This window comes from Armigeres subalbatus, chromosome 2, assembly GCF_024139115.2.
Source record: "Armigeres subalbatus isolate Guangzhou_Male chromosome 2, GZ_Asu_2, whole genome shotgun sequence".
NCBI lineage: Eukaryota > Metazoa > Arthropoda > Insecta > Diptera > Culicidae > Armigeres > Armigeres subalbatus.
In genome coordinates, this window is record NC_085140.1 from 297,707,359 (window position 1) to 297,729,048 (window position 21,690).

A 21,690-nucleotide genomic window follows, 5' to 3' on the forward strand; every position below is an offset into this window, starting at 1 on the left:
CGAGACCAGATAGTGGCGTACCGGAACCTATGCCAGAGTGGTCACATGTGCTCCAAACGGTCCGATTACACTTTTGTTGGCCGGCCATATCTCGTCGTGGCAGTATTTTTTTATGTGTCGCATGGTATGGTTCTCTGAAATTCTGATTTGGTCCTCCGGAACCGGATAGTGGCGTACCGGAACCTGTGCCAGAGTGGTTACATGTGACCAAACGGTCCGATTACACTTTCGCTGGCCATATCTCGTCGCGGCAGTGTAATTTGATGTGTCGCATGGTATGGTTCTCTGGAAATTTGATTTGCTCCTCCGGAACCGGATAGTAGCGTACCGGAACCTGTGCCAGAGTGGTCACATGTGACCAAAACGGTCCGATTACACTTTCGCTGGCCATATCTCGTCACGGCAGTGTAACTTGATGTGTCGCATGGTGTGGTTCTCAAAAATGTCGATTTGGTCCTCCGGAACCGGATAGTAGCGTACCGGAACCTGTGCCAGAATGGTCACATGTGTCCAAAACGGTCCAATTACACTTTCATTGGCTATATCTCGACGCGGCAGTGTAATTTGATGTGTCGCATGGTATGGTTCTCTGAAATTTTGATTTGGTCCTCCGGAACCGGATAGTGGCGTACCGGAACCTGTGCCAGAGTGGTCACATTTGACCAAAACGGTCCGATTATACTTTCGTTGGCCATATCTCGTCGCGGCAGTGTAATTTGATGTGTTGCATGATATGGTTCTCTGGAATTTTGATTTGCTCCTCCGGAACCGGATAGTAGCGTACCGGAACCTGTGCCAGAGTGGTCACATGTGACCAAAACGGTCCGATTATACTTTCGTTGGCTATATCTCGACGCGGCAGTGTAATTTGATGTGTCGCATGGTATGGTTCTCTGAAATTTTGATTTGGTCCTCCGGAACCGGATAGTGGTGTACCGGAACCTGTGCCAGAGTGGTCACATGTGACCAAAACGGTCCAATTACACTTTCGTTTGTCATATCTCGTCGCGGCAGTGTAATTTGATGTATCGCATGGTGTGGTTCTCTGAAATTTTGATTTGGTCCTCTGGGACCGGATAGTGGCGTACCGGAACCTGTTCCAGAGTGGTCACATGTGACCAAAACGGTCCGATTATACTTTCGTTGGCCATATCTCGTCGCGGCAGTGTAATTTGATGTGTCGTATGGTATGGTTCTCAAAAATTTTGATTTGGTCCTCCGGAACCGGATAGTGGTGTACTGGAACCTGTGCCAGAGTGGTCACATGTGTCCAAAACGGTCCGATTACACTTTCGTTGGTCATATCTCGTTGCGGCAATGTAATTTGATGTGTCGCATGGTATGGTTCTCTGAAATTATGATTTGGTCCTCCGGAACCACCTACCGGTGATTCCGGTCCCGGAATAGTGGACGTAGTTGTCAATATAAGTCTATTGATTCACAGATATCGATTCCTGGCAATCATATATTAATATAATTGTCGATTTGAGCTATTTTTATTAGAATACTATTGACTACAATTAAAATTTGACCTTCGATAAATGGAAATATGCGAGGTGTCCCCTACATTTCCGGTTATTCCTCCGGACATGAATCTATGAACCGGAATTTCGTAACGGCATTTGAAAGTGCTGCTATTCCCCTTTGTAAAACTATATAAATTTCGAAAATCGGCCCACGGCATCATAAGTTATGACCAAAAGTATGGTCGAAGTGTCGTCCCAGTCTTTTAAGGGTTAATGAAATGAGTGGAAGAAAAATTAGCTTGTTTCTGAATTCTGAGAAAGATTCCCATCAGCATACGAGAAGGATTCTCATCAGAATCCGAGAAGAATTCTCACTTCAATATCTAAAGAATTCTTTTCGGATTCATCGAAGTATTCCAATCGTAATCCAGAAGAATTCCTACTGGAGGATTTGCTTTAGAATCTCTCGTTGATTTGCTCCGGAACATCTCCAGATTCGTTTTAAGATTGGTTCAGGAATTCCTTGACAAATCAGAATCCTTCGGCGATTTGCTTCGTAATCCTTTGAAGATTTAATTCGGAGTCTCTCGACGTTTTGCAAATGATCTGCGTTGGGATCTCTAGACGATAAGGAATCCGGCTGACGATTAGCTTTGGAATCCCGCGAAGAGTTGCTTCAGAATCATTCGACGTTTCGTTTCGGAATACATCGACGGTTTGCTTCAGAATTTATCATAGATTTTGTTCAGAGTCACTTAACGATTTTTTTTGGAACCATTCGACGATTTGCTTCGAAATTCTTCGATGATTTGCATCGGAATCCCTCAACGATTTGCTTCAACATTCTTGGAGGATTCCCTTCGGGATCGCTGGAAGATTCTTTTCGAAATAACTGAAGGATTAATTCGGAGTCGCTCGACGATTTGCTTCGAAGTTCTTCGACGTATTGCTTCCGAATCCTTCGACGATATGCGTCTTCATCCCTGGAACATTGCTCATGAAAAACCTGGAACCATCAAATTGGAATTCCTGGAGGGTTTTCGACGAAATCCCTGGAATATTCCCCTTCAAATTCCTGAAATATTCCCGTCGAAATTCCTGGAGGGTGAAAGATCCCTGGTACATTCTCGTCGGAATCCTTGAAATTTTTCCGTTGGAATTCCTGAAATATTCCCTCCGAAATCTCTGGTGGATTCCCTTCATGATCCCTGGAGGCTCCCATCGGTATTCTCGTCGAAATATCTAGAGATTCCCGTCGGAGTCCCTAGAACATTCCAGTCAGGATCACTAAAGGATTCTCATCAGAATTCTTGGAAGATTCTCGGCGGAATCCATGGAAAGTTGCACTATTTTTTTCATTTGAGATAGATAGAATATTTATGAAGTATGCAAATATATCCACTGCCTGACGCTAGTCGAGCGCAATTAAACATAGACTGTGAGTTGTTGCTCACACGTGCACACGTGCACGTGCTTGAAAAAAGAGAATAATATGAATGAGTGTGATGGATCCGCAATTGCCTTAGGTGATTGGACTGCATTTGTCACATTACCGCTGATAACTTGATGAGATGTTAAAATGTTTTCAAAAAGAGGGTCAACTTTGAGAAAAAATATAAAGGGGCTATAGCCCCCCCTAGGCGTCGGAGGTAGTTACGCCAATGAATATGGACCATATGAAGTGCATACATAGAACCTCTTATTTGGTTCTATTTGATACCCTGATGCTCTGGACAAAATTTCAGCCAAATCGGTCAACGTTTGGGCGGTGCTTAACTCGTTGGAAGTTTATATGCAAAAATATATGCAAAAACATCCAAAAACAGTGAATTGCAGTTGGACGGCACAACTTACGAAGAAGAACTATGATACCCATTCAGATCTTGAAGAATTTAATACAGAATGTTATGCAGAAAACACGAGAAGATTAGAGTTTGTCCGGCTAAGTTATTAGCATTTCTCTTTAAGCAAATTTCGTTTCTTTTACCTTTGAAAAGAAATAAATTCATTCTTTGCCGATCGCTTGAAGTAGCCGGATGTGAATGTCCGTGTCTCCATCGCAGGCAGTTATTTTGTCTAAACAGTGGAGTTTTTTCTCACAAAAAGTGAGTTTTTTATATCCTCCCGCGTCATTCCCACTGTGGATTAAGTGGCTGTCTAAGGCGATTCGTGATCGTCGAAGAAGGTGCACGTATAGCTAAAGGGCTACGCGTGCATTTACAAGTGATATTATTCGGTCTCCATCAAGTCAACAGAGAGGCCGAACAGCACCAGCGCAGCATCTACCTACTCGAACGGGAACGGATAAGTATAACAAAGTGTATTGTTCTAACCGTTCCCATTGCAACCAATTTGCACTCACCACACAGCAGTGGTCGAGCCGCTGTCTGTCTGTCGTTCACCAGTTACCGTCGGCTTGCTTAGAGTGCGACAAAATTAGAGTGATACGAGAATACAAATTTTGAATTTTGTAATTAAAGTTATTATTTCTCTTTTAAATTTTTTTTTCTAAACATTAACTAATTAATTTAGACCTAAGTTTTTTTTTCTTTCTTATTATTTTTTTTTTTATTTCTTGTTTTTTTTTGTTTATCAATTTTGAATTCATCCCGCAATTGATGGATGAAGAGAACGGAGGCGAAACGCCTCCCAAAGATAATGTTGTCCGCACGCGATTTTACCAGGCTTCCTCACCTGGTCCCTGGGTTGTTTACTTTCGGCAGAAAGTAAAAAGTATTGATTTTCTAGGAATCAAACGTGACTTGACGCGTCGTTTTCCGAAAACTGATTTTCATCAGATCAATCGGAATAAACTACGTGTAACCGCACCTACATATCAGGATGCAAATGCTATTGCAAAAGACCAACTGTATAATGTAGAATATTTGGTTTATGTGCCCTCGCGGGAGGTCGAGGTTGAAGGTGTGATAAACGCAGCGAGCCTGACTTGCAAGGATGTACTTGCGGGAAAAGGCCGCTTGAAGAATGCAATAAAGTCTACCGTGGATATTCTGGATTGCAAGGAGTTGCATTCAGCTGCCACGGTAGATGGCAAAAAAGTGTATTCAAAGTCAGGCTCACTTCGAGTGACGTTCGCCGGTTCGATACTCCCAAAATATGTAGATATCGAAGATATGATGTTTCCGGTGCGTCTTTTTGTACCCAGGGTTTTTAATTGTACCAACTGCAAACAGTTGGGGCATACTGCCGAGTTTTGCGACAATAAGCCCCGTTGTGGCAAATGTTTTGAAAGACATCGGGAGGAGACCTACCAACAACAAGTAACAAAGTGTGCTTATTGTGGCTTGGATCCTCCCCATGGTTTGCAAGAATGCCCGGTGTACAAAAAGCGCACAAAAAAAGTGAAGCGCTCGCTGGTACAGCGCTCCAAGCAGTCGTATGCGGAAATGGTGAAGTCGCAAGACACATCCGCAACTGCCAACGCAACGGCCGCTATTTCAGCTGCCGTTCAAGTTAGTGACTTTTATGATGTCATTTCCATTGACGAATCGGACTCTGACGTAGCCGATAAGGATGTTTCTGCGGAGGTACACGTGCCCGAAAAGAGGAAGAAACCGTCTTCCCCGGGATTGCGCCGTAAGAAAACAAAAATCATCCCTAGAAGCTTGCCCAAATCTGATGGTAATGGGGGATTATTTAAAATTCCGAAGCAGCCTGTCTATACTGCTCCTTTTGACCCATGTTGCAGTAAGACATTCCCGCCATTGCCTAAAACTGATGTTACAAAGAAACATCAGTCAAGGAATATCTCCGAGCAGAAAACTGCTACTCGCACTTCCAAGAAAAGAATCTCGTCCAAGCGAGGATTGATATCCTTTAAGGACCTTGTGGATCGTATTTTGAACTTATTCAATATTCCGAATTCATTGAGGCCAATCATTGACCTCTTTATTCCAACAGTTGAAAGTTATCTGAAGCAATTGACTGTTTCATGGCCCCTTCTTGCAGGACTTGTATCTTTCGATGGATAATACGGCCATACAAGATACAATCACTGTGCTGCAGTGGATTTGTCATAGTCTGAAACATAAATTGGACGTGTTTAAGTTTTTCATTCGCAACTCCGATTGCGATATATTTGCACTCTGTGAAACATGGCTTTCTTCTGAAGATGAAATCAATTTCCACGATTTTAACATTATTCGCCAAGATCGGGATGATAACTATGGTGGCGTTCTTCTGGGGATCAAAAAATGTCACCCCTTTTACAGAATTCCCATCCCAATTGTAAATGGCTTGGAAATCGTCGCTTGCCAAGTAAATGTAAAGAATAAAGATCTTTGCATAGCTTCAGTTTATATTCCTCCAAATACCTCGCTTAGTCGTCGACACCTTTGGAGCGCAGTCTCTCTTCTATCATCCCCAGTTTTAATATTGGGCGATATGAATGCGCATGGTATTGCATAGGGCGAAACCAGAGACGATAACAGAGCGCCTATTTTCTATGATTTGTGCGACGATTTCAACTTGAATATCTTGAACACAGGTGAAGTAACTCGAATAGGACCTCAAGGTCAAGAAAGTCGAATAGATCTGTCTTTATGCTCAAATTCACTATCATTAGATTGTACGTGGAATGTAATCCAAGATCCCCATGGTAGTGACCACATGCCAATAGTCACCACAGGCTCCATTCGACCTCACGAGGAACATTGACTGGCAAACATTTGCATCGGCGGTAGAAATTGGTATTGAATCAACTGATATTCTGCCACCACTGGATGAATATCGATTCCTCACCGAGTTGATTCAAAAGCGCAATGGAACCTCAGGAACGACGCGTTACAAGTACATCTGTCATAAGAAGGCCATCCACTCCTGGATGGGATGATGAATGTACTAAGTTGTATTCTGAGAAATCTGATGCCTTCAAGGCTTTCCGTAAACACGGAAGGTCTGAGCTTTTTGAAGAGTATTTGAGGCTTGAAAGAAAGCTAAAAAATCTTCTCAAGGCTAAAAAACGTAGCTACTGGCGACGTTTTGTCGAGGGACTATCTCGAGAAACCTCAATGACAACACTTTGGAAAACGGCCCGCAACATGCGGAACCGCATTTCCACCAACGAGAGTGAAGAATACTCCAATCGATGGATATTCAACTTCGCAAAAAAGGTCTGTCCAGACTCCGTACCAGCAGAACCGCTATTTCGAGAATCAATCACTGATCCCGGTTCTTTGGGTGGACCATTCTCAATGCTGGAACTATCTATGTCTCTTCTTTCATCGAACAACTCTGCTCCGGGATGCGATAACATCAAATTCAACCTTCTTAAAAACCTCCCAGATATCGCAAAAAGATGATTACTTGACTTGTACAACTGTTTCATGGAGTACAACATTGTGCCACCTGAATGGCGACAGGTCAAAGTAATAGCTATTCAAAAGCCTGGGAAACCAGCGTCTAATCACAATTCATACCGACCGATTGCCATGCTATCATGCATGAGAAAATTATTGGAGAAAATGATCCTCTCAAGAATCGACCATTGGGTCGAGCAAAATGCATTACTGTCAAATACTCAGTTCGGTTTTCGAAAAGGTAAAGGAACAAATGATTGTCTAGCGTTGCTCTCTTCAGATATACAGCTGGCCTATGCGCACAAGGAGTAACTGGCTTCAGTCTTCTTGGATATTAAGGGCGCTTTTGATTCTGTTTCCATAGAAGTACTGTCAGAAAATCTGCACAGTAGTGGATTACCCGTTATTTTGAATAATTTCTTGTACAATTTGTTGTCAGTAAAACATATGAACTTCACACTCGGCACTCTGACAACTTCCAGAAATAGCTACATGGGCCTTCCCCAAGGTTCATGTTTAAGTCCCTTGCTTTACAATTTCTATGTTAAAGATATTGACAATTGTTTGGAAGGACAATGCACGCTTAGACAACTTGCAGATGATGCCGTGATCTCCCTAAGAGGTCCATGTGCAGCTGTCTTGCAAGGACCATTGCAAAGTACCCTAGATAATCTGACTGTTTGGGCCAGACATTTGGGGATCGAGTTTTCACCGCAAAAAACTCAGTTGGTTGTGTTTACTAGGAAGCGGTACCCTGCTCAACTGAAACTAAAGCTGTTGAATGATGACATCAATCAATCTTTATCTTCTAAATACCTTGGAGTCTGGTTTGATTCCAAATGTACCTGGAAACCCCATATTGATTATTTGATAGAGAAATGCCGGAAAAGGATCCATTTTCTACGCTCTATCTCCGGAACATGGTGGGGTGCTCACCCGGAAGACCTCATCAAACTCTATAGAACGACTATTCTCTCTGTTTTAGAGTATGGCTCTTTCTGCTTCCTCTCAGCAGCTGATTGCCACCTGATCAAATTGGAACGAATTCAGTATCGTTGTTTGCGTATTGCCCTTGGTTGTATGCATTCAACGCATAACATGAGCCTGGAGGTACTTGCTGGAGTCACTCCTTTAAAGCACCGTTTCTGGGAACTCTCACTTAGAATATTGATCAAATGTGGAACAAGTAACACACTTGTCTTGGAAAATTTCGATAATATGCTTGATCTGATTCGTCAGTCAAGATTCCTGAGGGTCTACCTCACCTACATATCGTCAGATCTTTGTCTTCCATGTTATAATCCACCTCGAGCCCACTTCATCAACGACAGTTCCTCAATTGAATACGATCTGTCCATGAAACATGCTATTCAAGGAATACCAGATCACCTTCGACACATATCTATTCCCCTAATTTTTTTCCGAAAAATATGGACATGTCAATTGCAACAACAGATATTTCACTGATGGTTCTCGCATTAACGGATCCACTGGCTTCGGTGTTTTCAATGAAAATTCAACCACCTTCCGAAAACTTCAGGAACCGTGCTCGGTTTATGTTGCTGAGCTGGCAGCAATTAACTTCGCTTTGGGGATAATTTCCGATCAGCCCGTAGACCATTATTTCATCTTCTCGGATAGTCTTAGTTCTATCGAGGCACTCCGGTCGATGAAACCAGTTAAGCACGCATCTTACTTTCTTACAAACATAAGAGAGCAGATGCGTGATTTGGTCGAAAGATCATTCAAGATTACCTTTGTATGGGTCCCGTCCCATTGCCTAATCTATGGCAATGAGAAGGCGGACTCGCTAGCAAAGGTGGGCGCACAGGAAGGTGAAGTTTATGATAGACAAATCACGAACAACGAGTTTTTCCCATTAGTCCGTCAGAGTACTCTCCAAAATTGGCAAATGAATTGGTCACACAATGAACTTGGACGGTGGCTATTTTCCATAGTTCCTAAAGTTTCTGCGCGAGCGTGGTTCAGAGGTGAGGACTTAAGCCGAGGCTTCATTCGCACGATGTCGAGGCTTATGTCCAATCACTATTCACTAAACGCACATCTCTATAGAATTAACCTGGTCGATAGCAATCTTTGTAGGTGTGGAGCCGGTTACGATGACATCGATCACGTAGTTTGGTATTGTACGGAAAATGACGCCTCCAGAGAGCAACTATTGGATACCCTTGTGGCCCGAGGTAAACAACCCTTCCGGGAACTAAGAGGTGTTTTGGGAGATCGCGATGTGGTGTATTTGCAGGCCATCTATGCCTTTCTTTGCTCGTCTGACATCAAAGTTTAATACTTCAATTTTTTCTTTCTCAGTTTTTTTCTTGTCTCTGTCTCATTGTTTCGTGTACCATGAAGCTCTGGCCATCCGGAAGATGCTCCCTGAAGAACTAAAACCCGAGCACGACGCTACGCCAAACCAGACATGACGTCAAATACCCGGATGAGCAGCTGAAATACCTCAAACCTAAATCCCAACCCCGTCCATCACCAAATTACGCAATCTAACCTTGAGTCGCCACGAGTATCTTGGTCTTTGTCCCTTTCCCTTACTAACAGTTGATAATAAGATGATATCGATTGTAAATATCATTAAGAGTCTCGGCTCCGTTAAGTGTTATACACGCCTGAGCCTGCCAAATAAATACAATAGTTAAAAAAAAAAAAAAAAAGAAATAAATTCACCCCTACAACACTCCAGTAAAATGCTAATATCTTTGCCTAATAAACTCTAATCTTCTCGCGGTTTTCAGCATAACATTCTGTATTTAATTCTACAAGAACTGAATGAGTATCATTGTTCCTAATCATAAATTGTGCCGTCCAACTGCAAATCACTGTTTTTAGATATTTCTGCATACATTTTTCCATATAAACTTCCAACGAGTTCAGCACCGCCCAAAAGGTGACCGATTTGGCTGAAATTTTGTCCAGAGCATCAGGGCATCAAATAGAACCGAATAAGAGGGCGGCCCATCAAAAAATTTGATAAAGTGTTTTTTGAGCCACCCTACTAAATAATGAAAGGCTATCGACTCATCGAAATATCGAGATGTGGAATAGGAAATCCTTGGGAAGCTGTTTGGAGGGACCAACACAGTAGCCCAGAAAATAATTTTTAATATGGCATTATTTGCTTCCATGAGTCGATATCGAGTCATGGAACATCGACTCATGGAGGTTCAACTGTAATCGAAACTATCGATTCCACAATATTTCGACACAATAGAAAAAAATTCGATGCCAATTCATTATAATATAGAATATTTTTATACTTTTGGCGAGCTAATTACATTAAATTAAATAATTCACTCAACCTAAAATTTGTTTATGGTATTATTATATTTATTATATTTCTCGATCTTCCTCATTTTCCACAGGTTTTTAGATGATTTTTCTTTGATTTTTTTATGATCTTTTTCGTGGGGTCAACTCAATGAATACAAAAGCCAGAAATACCCTAAAACAAACCGCGTAAAAACGACCCTTGTGCATTTAATTCACTACGGAAGACAAACAATGAAATACATAAAGGCCTAATCTCCGTTTATTATAACACAGTAGATTTTTTTAATTTACGCAATGGATTTGATTGTTTTTGGAATGAGACAAAAGTACAAATAATTATGTTTTTTCAAATATTTATATATTTCTGAAAAAAAATATATATAGGGGGAATGACGGCTTTGCAGGTTGTGTTCTATTATTGGCAGGGTTTTTTTTATGACTGACTAGACTCAAATATGACCTAAACATTCTTTGCATATCAAAGAATATTGTGGCCTAATTTCATAAAATTTTGTCGATAAAAACCCCCTGCCAATAATAGAACAAAACCTGCCAAAGCCGTCTTTCCCCCTATATCTTGCCAAACAATGTTATAACCTATTTTGTTAAGAAAATTATTTTGAGCTTTTTAGTGGAATGTCTTCACTTGTCATAAGACGAGTTTGTACAATCCCATTTAATTCCACCACTTAATTGTACCTTGACAGATACGTATTTCGACCTCAACAGTAAGGTCGTCTTCAGTGTCTCGTCGAGTCAAGTACGAGACACTGAAGATGTCCTTACTGTTGAGGTCGAAATACGTATCTGTCAAGGTACAATTAAGTGGTGGAATTAAATGGGATTGTACAAACTCGTCTTATGACAAGTGTTATGACCTAATTTCTTCACTGAGGTGTGGCATGTCACCCGGATGTAACTTTTTAAGTACACTTTGGGGGCACAGTTCTTAGGATTTCGCCTAATTTCGTGAAAAAAATGCGGTTGTCAGTCAGCTTCGACCTATGGTCAGTGTCGGAAGCAGATTCAAGTTTCAGTTTCAATCGATCACAACAGATTACCAATACCAACTATTTCGGACAAGCTTTAGCCACTATTCTTGAGAAATTTTTGTGTTGCTATCAGAATTTTTCTTTTTGGAACAGCCATTTCCCTGCATGTGACATCGTTGGGTTGTGGGCACCACTACGTATCTTTTGACAGATAACAGATGCTGTCATTCTGACTACCGTCATTTGTTTGCTATAGGAACAATGTTTTGTGCTAAATATCAAATCAATTAGACATATCTACTTTGAACTAAGAACAAATCATTTTTTACAAGAAAAACAACACAATTTTTTTACCTTTTTCAAAGAGATTTAATTGAAAAAAATGAGTTCCAATGGGTATTTATATAGTAAATTTAATCTACTTTGCGGTTCAATAATGAATGTCATCGCAGTTTAGGCGCTATATTTTTTCTTCTTTCAAAACGGCTGCGAAATTCGGTTGAGCACCCTCAACTTATTTCTAATGATGTTTTTATGCAGTCTTTTCAAATTAAATTTTCGGATTGGCTTTCAGTCACGGGTAATAGCGTTGACAGTTTTACTTCATCGCCGACGTTTCGATCCGGGGATGGGATCTTCTTCAGGGCTCGATCAGGGCTGAAAGGCAATCCGAAAATTAAGGTACAAATTTCACAGTTGTAATCCACTAGTTTTACAAATTATTTAGGCATAATTGATAAAAAAAATAATGAGTTTAATTTATATTTTTGTTTCTTGGGAATGTCTAGTTATTGTACACACGCTTTTTAGAACTAAGCGTTGGCCGATTTGCATCCAATAAGTTCTGTCCGACGGGGAATCCCATTATTTTCTATTTAAAGTTGGTCAGATCGGTCTATGGAATCAAAACTAATGAACAAAATATTATTAAGTAATGAATGAGAAAGGCACTATTATCGCTACGATGATCAATCAGGGTTTTTTTTACTGTGATGCATATAAATGAATGCAAAAACGCAAATCAATTTAAAAAATTAAATCCATTTATCTAAAGTGCGATTTTAGACCTTTCTTACCGGAGCAGCACACATGTTGCATAAAAGATTATGTGACCCATATACAACCGAATTTAGTAACATTTGAGTTGCTGCAACCAAATTGATGGAGATATTGATGCTAGGGTATGTGATTGTTTTCAAAATTCTCCCTAATGCACGAAAAAGGTATCATTACCGCTAGGTGGATTGACATAAGTTTGTTGCTTCCTACACGTAAAAAATTTTTATGTTATTTATTATTTCTAATACTTTTTTGCCAAACCAGGCGCTTAATGATATGTATAAGAAAAAAACTTATACATCGCATTAGTCATATACATTCCAAAACTTATACTTTTCATTAACTTATGAATTTTATTAGCTTTTTGATAAGGGATCATTAATTAGGAGGCATAATGAAGAGTATAAGTATTTTCGGATGTTTTTTGTCATAACATATAAGGTTATTGCCCACAACCGAATCATAAAGCTGAAATGTCCAAAATATCAAATTTGCGAAATTGTCAATAAAATTTTCCAAATCAACAAAATCAATATAATTTCTTCGCTAGTAGTAGGGTTAATCGTCTAGCTTTCCCATTGCTATACAAATGGCTGCATAAGATCAACTAAGGACAACGTTATAGACCACAGAAAAAAGGGTGCCCGAATCGAACTTCTTCCCCTAGTATTTATAATCACTAGATAAAGCCCTGCAGCTAATGATTTTTTTCGCTCAATTATATTTTAATCATAATCATTTATCATTATTCTATATCGTCCACGACTTTTTCCCAAAGGTTTTAATCCCTCCCTATGACCTTTGAGATAAATTAAAGAAAAGCAGTTATATAATATAGCCAAAAATAGTAGAGAAGGAATGAAACGCTTATAATTGTGAATTAATAGTTACTTGATTGTTTTAATAGTTTCACTATCTTGAATTTATATTGACATTTTTAATGTCAAACCAAAAAGATATGAAGAATATTGCTTTCTATTGTTGAATTTATTCGACAAATATTAAAAGGTGCCAAGTTCGACGATGCTCTACGTACACCATGAGCGGAAAAGGGTTGAACGTGTAACAGTCGATTGCTAACAGATGTGCTTGCAATCCACAGAAGTTAATTATATAACGCGATTAAATTTATTATCACATTTTCGGAAATTATATTTTTTGGTGGTTGACAAATTTTTACCAGGGCAATAGTTAGACAATGTACCAGAAATTAGTTGAATTGATTCAATTATTAGAGATTCATGTTCAGAATACATTATAATTTAAATATAAAATATATTTACTCTATCTACTCTAAGTGAGAAACCATAAGGTAATTTTTATTAGCCCTTTCAGCACATAAAAGTCATTTCTAAGAAGATTTAAAAATGTGAAGCTTTGAGGCATTCAACAAGTGTGGCAATATGGTAAAGAGCTGAAAAATATTCGTACGTTAACTATTACATAGCTATTAATAGGACATTAACCCGTCTTCACAACTGTATCCTCTGTGACAATCATACAAACCACTTCAAATATAGAAAGCTACAGAAAAACACATTGGTACACGGAAGAAATAAACTACCCAATAGTGAGTTTAATTCACCCAACCTCGAACATCCGTACGGGAAGCCAAAATTGAGTAAGTAGGGTCGAAGTAGTTTGCCTTTACTCCCATGTTAAAAAAGTACCCAACGGAAAATTTATTGACCCAAATTTAAGTTTAATTCACTCAATTTCGACCTCAGGTAATAAAACTCAAAGTTGGCTTCCCGTATTGAACTGGCGTCGTTGGATTGTTTGGCTCTTTTGTTTTTGACAACTAAAGAAAGAGTGGATGAAAGAAAAGAGAAAAAATAACTCAAAAGTAAGTTTAAAAATACTCAATTTTGGGTACTTTTTTTCTTCCGTGTACGCACGTGGAAATCATACGAAAGGACGCTCAATCTCAATCTGACCGGATATTATGTTTACCATGCGTTCGTACGTGCACAGCATTGAATGACACCTCTAATCATGCTTGTTTCATGTTCCCAGCCCACCCTCGTGCCGTGAACGCCATCTGAAACCGACGGCGGAAATTAAAACGCTAGCTGAAATGGCGCGGTCTTGCCTCAATCGAACCATATGTTAGCACTTCACACGATTAGTCAGGTATGTGACTCCACCCGATTGCAAAATACAGGAAGCATGCATCCACTTACCGGTTCCGTCCAACATGTTGCCATAAGGCTCCTCCGAGTCATAGAAGTAGCTGCTAGCACCCCGGGCGCTAGCCACACACATGATCAACAGGCAGATCAACAGTCTTCTCACCAAATACTTATTCATTTTGACGCATTCACTCCACCCGACAGGAACCACGAACAGCACTTTCACTTATCGCCGATTTTATTAGCGCACTTCACCCAATTCCACGGAGCTACCCTTGGGTGGGGGCACTATTCACTACACTATTGTTTGCACTCTCTACGAGGGGTATGTTTTCGGAACAATAGAGCACCTTGTAGTTCAGGAAGTCTCTGTCAAAGACAGACTCGTTTGCTTTCCTTTTAACCTATTCACATGGGCGAACGAAAACCAACAAGTCCTTTCTCGGCACAAAACCAAGACTCCGTCCTGCGTCGACAAAAGGCGCCAGCAGCCTCCGTTCTCCTTCGCTGGATAAGCAATCGCACACCCTCAACAGCTGGAAGCCCTACAGGCTGGCCTCCCACTACTCGCTCTATCGTGGTGTCACTTGACTCAGTTCCTCTATCCTGTGGTGTGGTGTGCCAACCGCGAGCAACAGAAACCGATAGTAAAATGATGAACTGATACCAGCCGCCAAGCATTCTTATATGGGTTTTCCCTTCCTGGTAGCACGACGACAACGATGAGCTAGATACTGCGGCCTGTGGCATGCTGGTATCACCATGCCGGTCGTCGCGACGCCACATACCGCCCAAGTCCAATCGGATCTAGTCGGGCTTCGGGTTACATGTCCCGAGCCCGACTCCCGCCGATACAGCGTCACGCGGTGGAAAATCGTGCACACCATCCGGATCCGAGTTTTTCTCGACTTCGTTTTCTCATCCTCCACGCTGGACGCTGCTGCCGCCGCCGCACTGTGGTTTATCAGGTGCTCAAAATTGAAACAGATTCGTTTTGGATTCTAAAAAATTTCAAAATATTTGAAAATATTAAAACATGATACAGATTCGTTAGTCTTTTTCACGATTTATTAATCTTATTGGAAGAGGTTTTGCGACATCTTGAACCCAAAGTTATTATTACTTACATATTAAGGCTATTTTTCAGAAAATTTTCATTTTTGATCAGCTATCCGTGACTCTTCCACTTTTCTTGTCAGACAGCACACATCCACGGTAAGCTGTTTGTCGTCTCATTTATATTCCGCTCCGGCCATTTGGGGCCACACTTTTTGGCAGTCGAACCAGACTGTTATTTGAAATTACCTAAAAATAATATTCCAGAAGCAGATTCATCAAAGTAAATTAAATATAACAACACTAGATTCAATCATCAATGTGGTGAATTTGGAATATCACCATGAATATTGATGGTCTGGAAAATTGCAAAGTGGATCTTGAAAACCAATGGGAAAATGTTTGTGGTCAAGGAAAAAGCAAAGAAAGTCAAGAAAATTCTAATAATTCATAATGTTCAGAGGCTATATGATTGCTCCAAAAAAGAACTTTTGATAGAAGGCCCGGAGACCCATAGCGTTATATACCGATCAACTCAGCTCGATGAACTGAGGTGATGTCTGTATGTGTGTATGTGTACAAATTGTGTAGATACATTTTTTGGAACTCAGCATTATCCGATTTACTCGAATCGGCTCGATCGAACATTGCATTTCGGAATTATTGGAAAATCATTGGTTTTTCCCAAGGAACCTTTGGAAAAAAATTCTAAACCAATTTTTTTTCAAAAACGGTGGCAATGCATTTTAAAATGAACAAAATGCATGCAAAATGAACGAAAAATTGTGATCTATTGCCCTAAGGAGCTTTTTTGATCTTTCTAAAGTATTTTTTTGATATATTTTATATTGCACGAGAAAGGCATCATCACTGCTAGGTAGATTAATCTGTGTTTTTTCTAATGGAACTTGTGTCGGTCTCGATTTCACGCGATTAGATTGAGGGCATATTTGGCAGCCTAAAATGACATAAATTTTCAATTGATGGTGGTTTTTATTATGCATGTTTACTAATAAAGTACGTTTCAGTTAGAAATAATTATAAAGCCCCTCCACTTGTATGGAGCTTCATATAAAAGAGGTGGTTTCATAATTATTACCAAATAAAACGTGCCTTTTCAGTAAACGCGCATACAAAAAACCAACATTAATTAAAAATTCAGGCCATTTTAGGCTGGGATACCAAATATGCCCTCAATCTAGTCGCTGGGAATCAGGATTTTGGTCCTCAAACATGACCATTTTGTATGAAAATCAGCGAATGTCTTATAATTATTTCCAGGGGTGCAGGTTAAACAAAAATGCGCAAGCTTGGACGGTTCTGGCTCTAGTTCTGGTTCTGGATTTTGTGGTAAATAGTGGAAGAATTTGGAAATTGGTTTGAGTAATTCATTATAAAATTCCTCTAGGAAATCCTTCGGAATGTCCTCCAGGATTTCCATTGGTAATTTTTCCATGAGTGCCATTGGAAAATCTTTCACACGTTGTTTTGAACTTCTTCCTGGAATTGTCTCTGGGAATTTCTTTCGAAAATCCTTTAGTATTTTCTATGAAATTTGTTTCAGGAATTAAAAAAGAAGTTCCCCTGGAGTTTCATCGGAAAAAAATTCAGGCATTCCTCAAGAAATTTCTCCAAAAATTCCTTTCGAATTTCCTGCATCAAAAATTATCCCATGAATTGCTGCGGAAGATTTTCATGGTGTTACTTCAGATATTCATCCAAAAATTCCTTCCAGAATTCGATAGGATATTCCTCCAAAAATTCCTTCGAGATTTTTCCCGGAATTTCTTCAAAGATTCTTCAAGTAATTTCATCGAAAATTGTTCCAAGAATTTCTTATAAAATCCCTCTAGTTCCATTGAAAATTTCTTCAGGAATACCATACATACAGACATCACCTTGAAACTATATTTGACCCCGGGAGTCTTGCTCCGTCCCAGAAGGGGACGTGCCTAAGCCCCAAGCTGCTGGTCTATAGCCAACGGCAGCTTCCGGGGTGGGCGCGCAAGGCCTCTTTTCTCCCGGGTCCCAGGGCGTTGTTTGGATGGGGGTGTTTTCGGTGGGGTGGTCCTAATAAGAAAATATTGATTTACCTTTTGATAATTTATTCGGTGGCTACGGGTGACGAGAAATGCCGCCGAAGAGATGGTTCCGGTGAGCAAAGCGAACAATGCTCGTCCGCGCCACGGCCAGTTGTTGTTAGCGGCCGAAAAACCCCAGCGAAAGCGGGAACGGCGGTGGCCGAAGGACGGCTAACAGCTAGGAATGGCTTCGATTACCGCAGGCTTTGCAATAATGGTGGCTGGGTGGCGGCTGCAGTAGCGTCGTGTCCAAAATGGGCTTTGCCGCGACAGAATAAAGGCTTGTCGGAAAACGGCGGTGACGGCTGCGAGTAATAGCTTCGGTGCTGGCCGGATTTTAACCGGCTGAGGAACGGCTATGGCTGATACGGCTTGGTTGGCAGGAGGAGGGAGGTGAAGAAACGGACTTTGTAGCGGCAGAATACAGTCTCGTGGCAGGACGGCGGCGGCGTCGGCGAGGAATGGCTTGGATGCTGGTTGGTTGGTTCGTTCATCTGCCGAGGGACGGTGATGGCCGGGAATGCTTGGTTTGCAGGAGCGTAGAGGCGACGATAGGTAGCAGCTTTGCGGATGGCGGGTGGCCTATCGGATAACGGGGTTCACGGCGGATGTATTCAGCGTCTCGTAGACGGCCAGTCGAATGTCGATGGCAGCATGAAATGGCCTATACTCAGCGGGTACTGACGTCAAAAGGTCGGGCCAGAAGCCACGTTGGCGTGGTAGGTCCGTGCTATCGTTTAGCCAGACGGAGCACAATGGCGACGTGGCTTTTCGTTATTTTCGCTTGTATGCCTCCGTTCGCGGTATAATCGAAACACTGTTGCACTTGGAGTATAATATCCTCCAGAAATAAACCGTTTGGTTTGAAATTTAACCCGAACAAAAAACAATTTTCCGTTGGTGAAAATATAACCGCACCATCGAAAGACCTTACGAACAATCCCCGATCCATCCAAAAATTCCAAAAAATTCCCGCCAATATCTCTTATTCTTGATCCTGGTTCTCACTCTCGCTACATGCCTCGCATAGCTACCACTTTTATCTCCTTCATCACTCGTTATCAGCGCTTTTGGTAGCAACACTCACCGCAGCCAAACGAGCCAATTTTAAATTGCCCGTTGATCTCTAGCTATACAAATTTTAGCCCTACGACCCCACACCAATTGCCAAAATAGTTACCGTTCGGTAACAACCTCAATTCGTCGAGCTGAGTCGATTGGTATATAACACTATGGGTCTCCGAGCCATAGTATTTACGAGAAAGCCAAAACACAATAATAGAGCTTTAAAAACAAGTGCTACAGGTACTCCAGTTGATTTGAGAAATAAATTTCTACTGATACATCGGCATAATCGGCATAACCAGCCCTGCAGCTAATGAAGTTTTTTCGCTCAATTATATTCCGTGTATAGTCGAAAATCGAAAATTTGTTTTCAATAAAATGAAATATTTGCAGTTATCAGACGTCGCAACTCATTTCTGATTAGTGCGCATGATAGTACATCCATGCGTGCATGATGCGCACTACTAATGAAATATTTCAAATTGTCGCGACTCGCGTCGCAGCGCGAGTGCTCAATCGCGCGGTCCGGTTTGGTGCCGGCCCGACAATATTTTAATCAGAATCATTAATCATTATTCTCATACTATTGAAAATTCCTCGAATAAATTCATCCAGGAGGTTCTACAGCAGCGGTTCTCAACCTGGGGTACATGTACCCCTGGGGATACCTTAGATGGTGTCTGGGGATACCTAAGACAAAAATGCCTAATGGCGGATGTTAAATTATTATTGCAAAAAATCTAATTTTGTGATTAACATCGAAATTTAAAACGACTTGTACACGTTTATTCAGTATATTTTATTCATTTGACTATCAGAGAGAATGGAATCTTTTTATTCTATTGAGGAAATTTGTCGACCTGAATAACTACCACAATCCTATTGTTCGGGTTTTGAAGAGATTCTAGAATCGCTGTTCAAAGTTCCGCTGAATCTTTTGACGCCAAGCTTTGGCGAACTATTATGCGAATCACAAATTGTTGCTGGGCATATAGTTTTCATCACAGGGATTCTATTGTGACTGACCCTCACTGTCATCGTGCACAACAAAAGCAACAAAAGCAAAAACAACAAATCAAAAACAAACTATTTGCGAATCAGGTAAACTATTTATTTTTAATTTAATCAATTAATGTGTTATTCTTAAAAACTATTATAATTTAGGTTAGGAAAAATGGATGGTAACGATGATGCCGCATTTCTGAATAATTCCGAATATCCGGAAGCCGAGTATCAAGACATGCAATATGAGCGATCTCTGAGCCAACGATGATCCGTTGAATTCCGGATATGAATGGAGTGAAGTACCTTGCAATGAAGAGCTACCTTTGATAGGATTTCAAAGGTCAGAGGTCTAATGAAGTGGTTGATACGTTCGATCTCTCCGGTGACACAGTGGATGATATCTTTGAGGCGCTGTGGGGAGTAGCTAGTACGTTTTGTAATCGAGCACTGATTTATTCGAACAGTCGCAGAATATCCGGATGCACTAAACTGGAATACGACGTCGAATGGTCCCCAAAGGAATTTCCAGGTAATGAGGACATGGAAAACTACGAGCTCGTTCAAGATCCTGATTCTGAGAAAGTGTATAATCTGAGTAAATCGAAGACGATCGAAGCTCTGATGAAATGGAACGACAACCATTTGAATCTAATTATTCATACGTATTCCTTGTCTGTTCAATCACATCAAATGTGGATGCAGGCCGAAAGCAAACTGATTCAACCAGCACAAAAAGACAGAGCAGGTGCGCATTCAACGCGTGAGGTCAAAAAGCTTAAAGAAGAACATTCATGGAGATTCAAGGACGTTTCGTGCTCCATCCCAGATCCATACCGAGTGGAAATCAGGGTGCTGAAACACTTTTTTACTGTTGATGGCAAAATCCCTACAACATTCAAAAAACTTCTTCCTGTTGAACGTTCCATCCGTATAATATGTCTCTTGCAGGCCAGATTCGTTGGAAACTACTGACACCCCGGGCTTACGTCTAAACTCTCTTTCTTTTCTGCTGAAGAATGCGTGCATCTCGTAATGCTTGATCCAGTTGCCGATAGTTGCTGGGATTTTTCCATAAATCTTGGCCAGTGATTTTTGTGGTAGTCCGAGTACGTAGAATCCGAAAAGACAGTGATAAACTGTGTTCGAGGAGGCGTGTTTGCGATGGACCTCATTATGCAAAAGTAAAGCCATTGCAAAAGATTTGTACAAATTAATAAATAATAATATTTTTAATGTAAAGCAAATTACCAAATCAACTTTGTTATTTATTCACTGAATCATTTCGAAACAAGAATGTAAACATTAAAGAGTGCAAAAAAAATTGACAGTTCTACATGTCGCTGAATCTGGCACTGGTTTGGGGGATAAAATTTTGTGGCTTAAGCGCAATACCATTTCTGCATGCGTATATCATGAGGCTAACACGATGATACTTTTATGCCCAGGGAAGTCGAGACAATTTCCAAACCGAAAATTGCCTAGGCCGGCACCGGGAATCGAACCCAGCCACCCTCAGCATGATTGACATGGATGACGGTTTTCAAAAAGTCCATAGTAGCCCAAGAGTTCCTCAGAGGCTGCACACTAATTACGAATTCTACTAGCCACATCGGTTTGTGAAGGCAAAACAATAAACAATCGATGTACAGGAAAAAGACAAAAAGGCAGATAATCCTATTTTGACGAAGCTGGAATATTCGAACGCAGGAATTCCTCTAGTCCAAGTATGGGTATCAAAGCTCGTGGCTTTGCGAGAGGCTGATAAGAGAAAAATTTTCGACCTGTATCTACCGTTGGTCGAAAAAACAGTTCTAGATTATTAGTAAATCATAAATTACTATGATGGTTCAGGTCACAAACAATGATAAGCAAAAAAATGCAAATGCAAAAAAATAAATAGGAGATCGTTATGAAATGTAGCAGGGTTTGTAAAATTTGCATCTACATTTAAAATGGTTCGGTATTCTTGAAGAATATTGGTGAAAACATCGAAAAAGCTTATGGGGTGCATTTTTTACCGTTCTGCCTACATACTTGACTTCTCTAGGCAAAATGACTAGCTCAAACCGAGTCTAATCTCGAAACCAGTCAACTTCAGCATGATCGGCTTTGTAGCAATGTATAATTTTGCTGAGCTATGCATGAACATAACAACATTATAATCTCTGTTTCTTAATTGAAATTCCAAGATCCTCAGTTCTCAAAAATTCTATCAA

At 40.6% G+C, this 21,690-nt stretch overlaps 1 protein-coding gene across 1 annotated transcript in view; it reads right to left on the reverse strand.

Annotated features, from left to right (window-relative positions):
* LOC134212455 (uncharacterized) overlaps positions 1-14,935 on the reverse strand; it is a 109,435-nt gene extending 94,500 nt beyond the window's left edge. Inside the window, exon 1 of the mRNA XM_062690343.1 lies at positions 14,319-14,935. Within this exon, the coding sequence (XP_062546327.1) occupies positions 14,319-14,445 (127 nt within the window). The 5' untranslated portion in view covers positions 14,446-14,935. The remainder of the gene's footprint in view (positions 1-14,318) is intronic.
* Between the last annotated feature and the right edge of the window lie 6,755 nt (positions 14,936-21,690).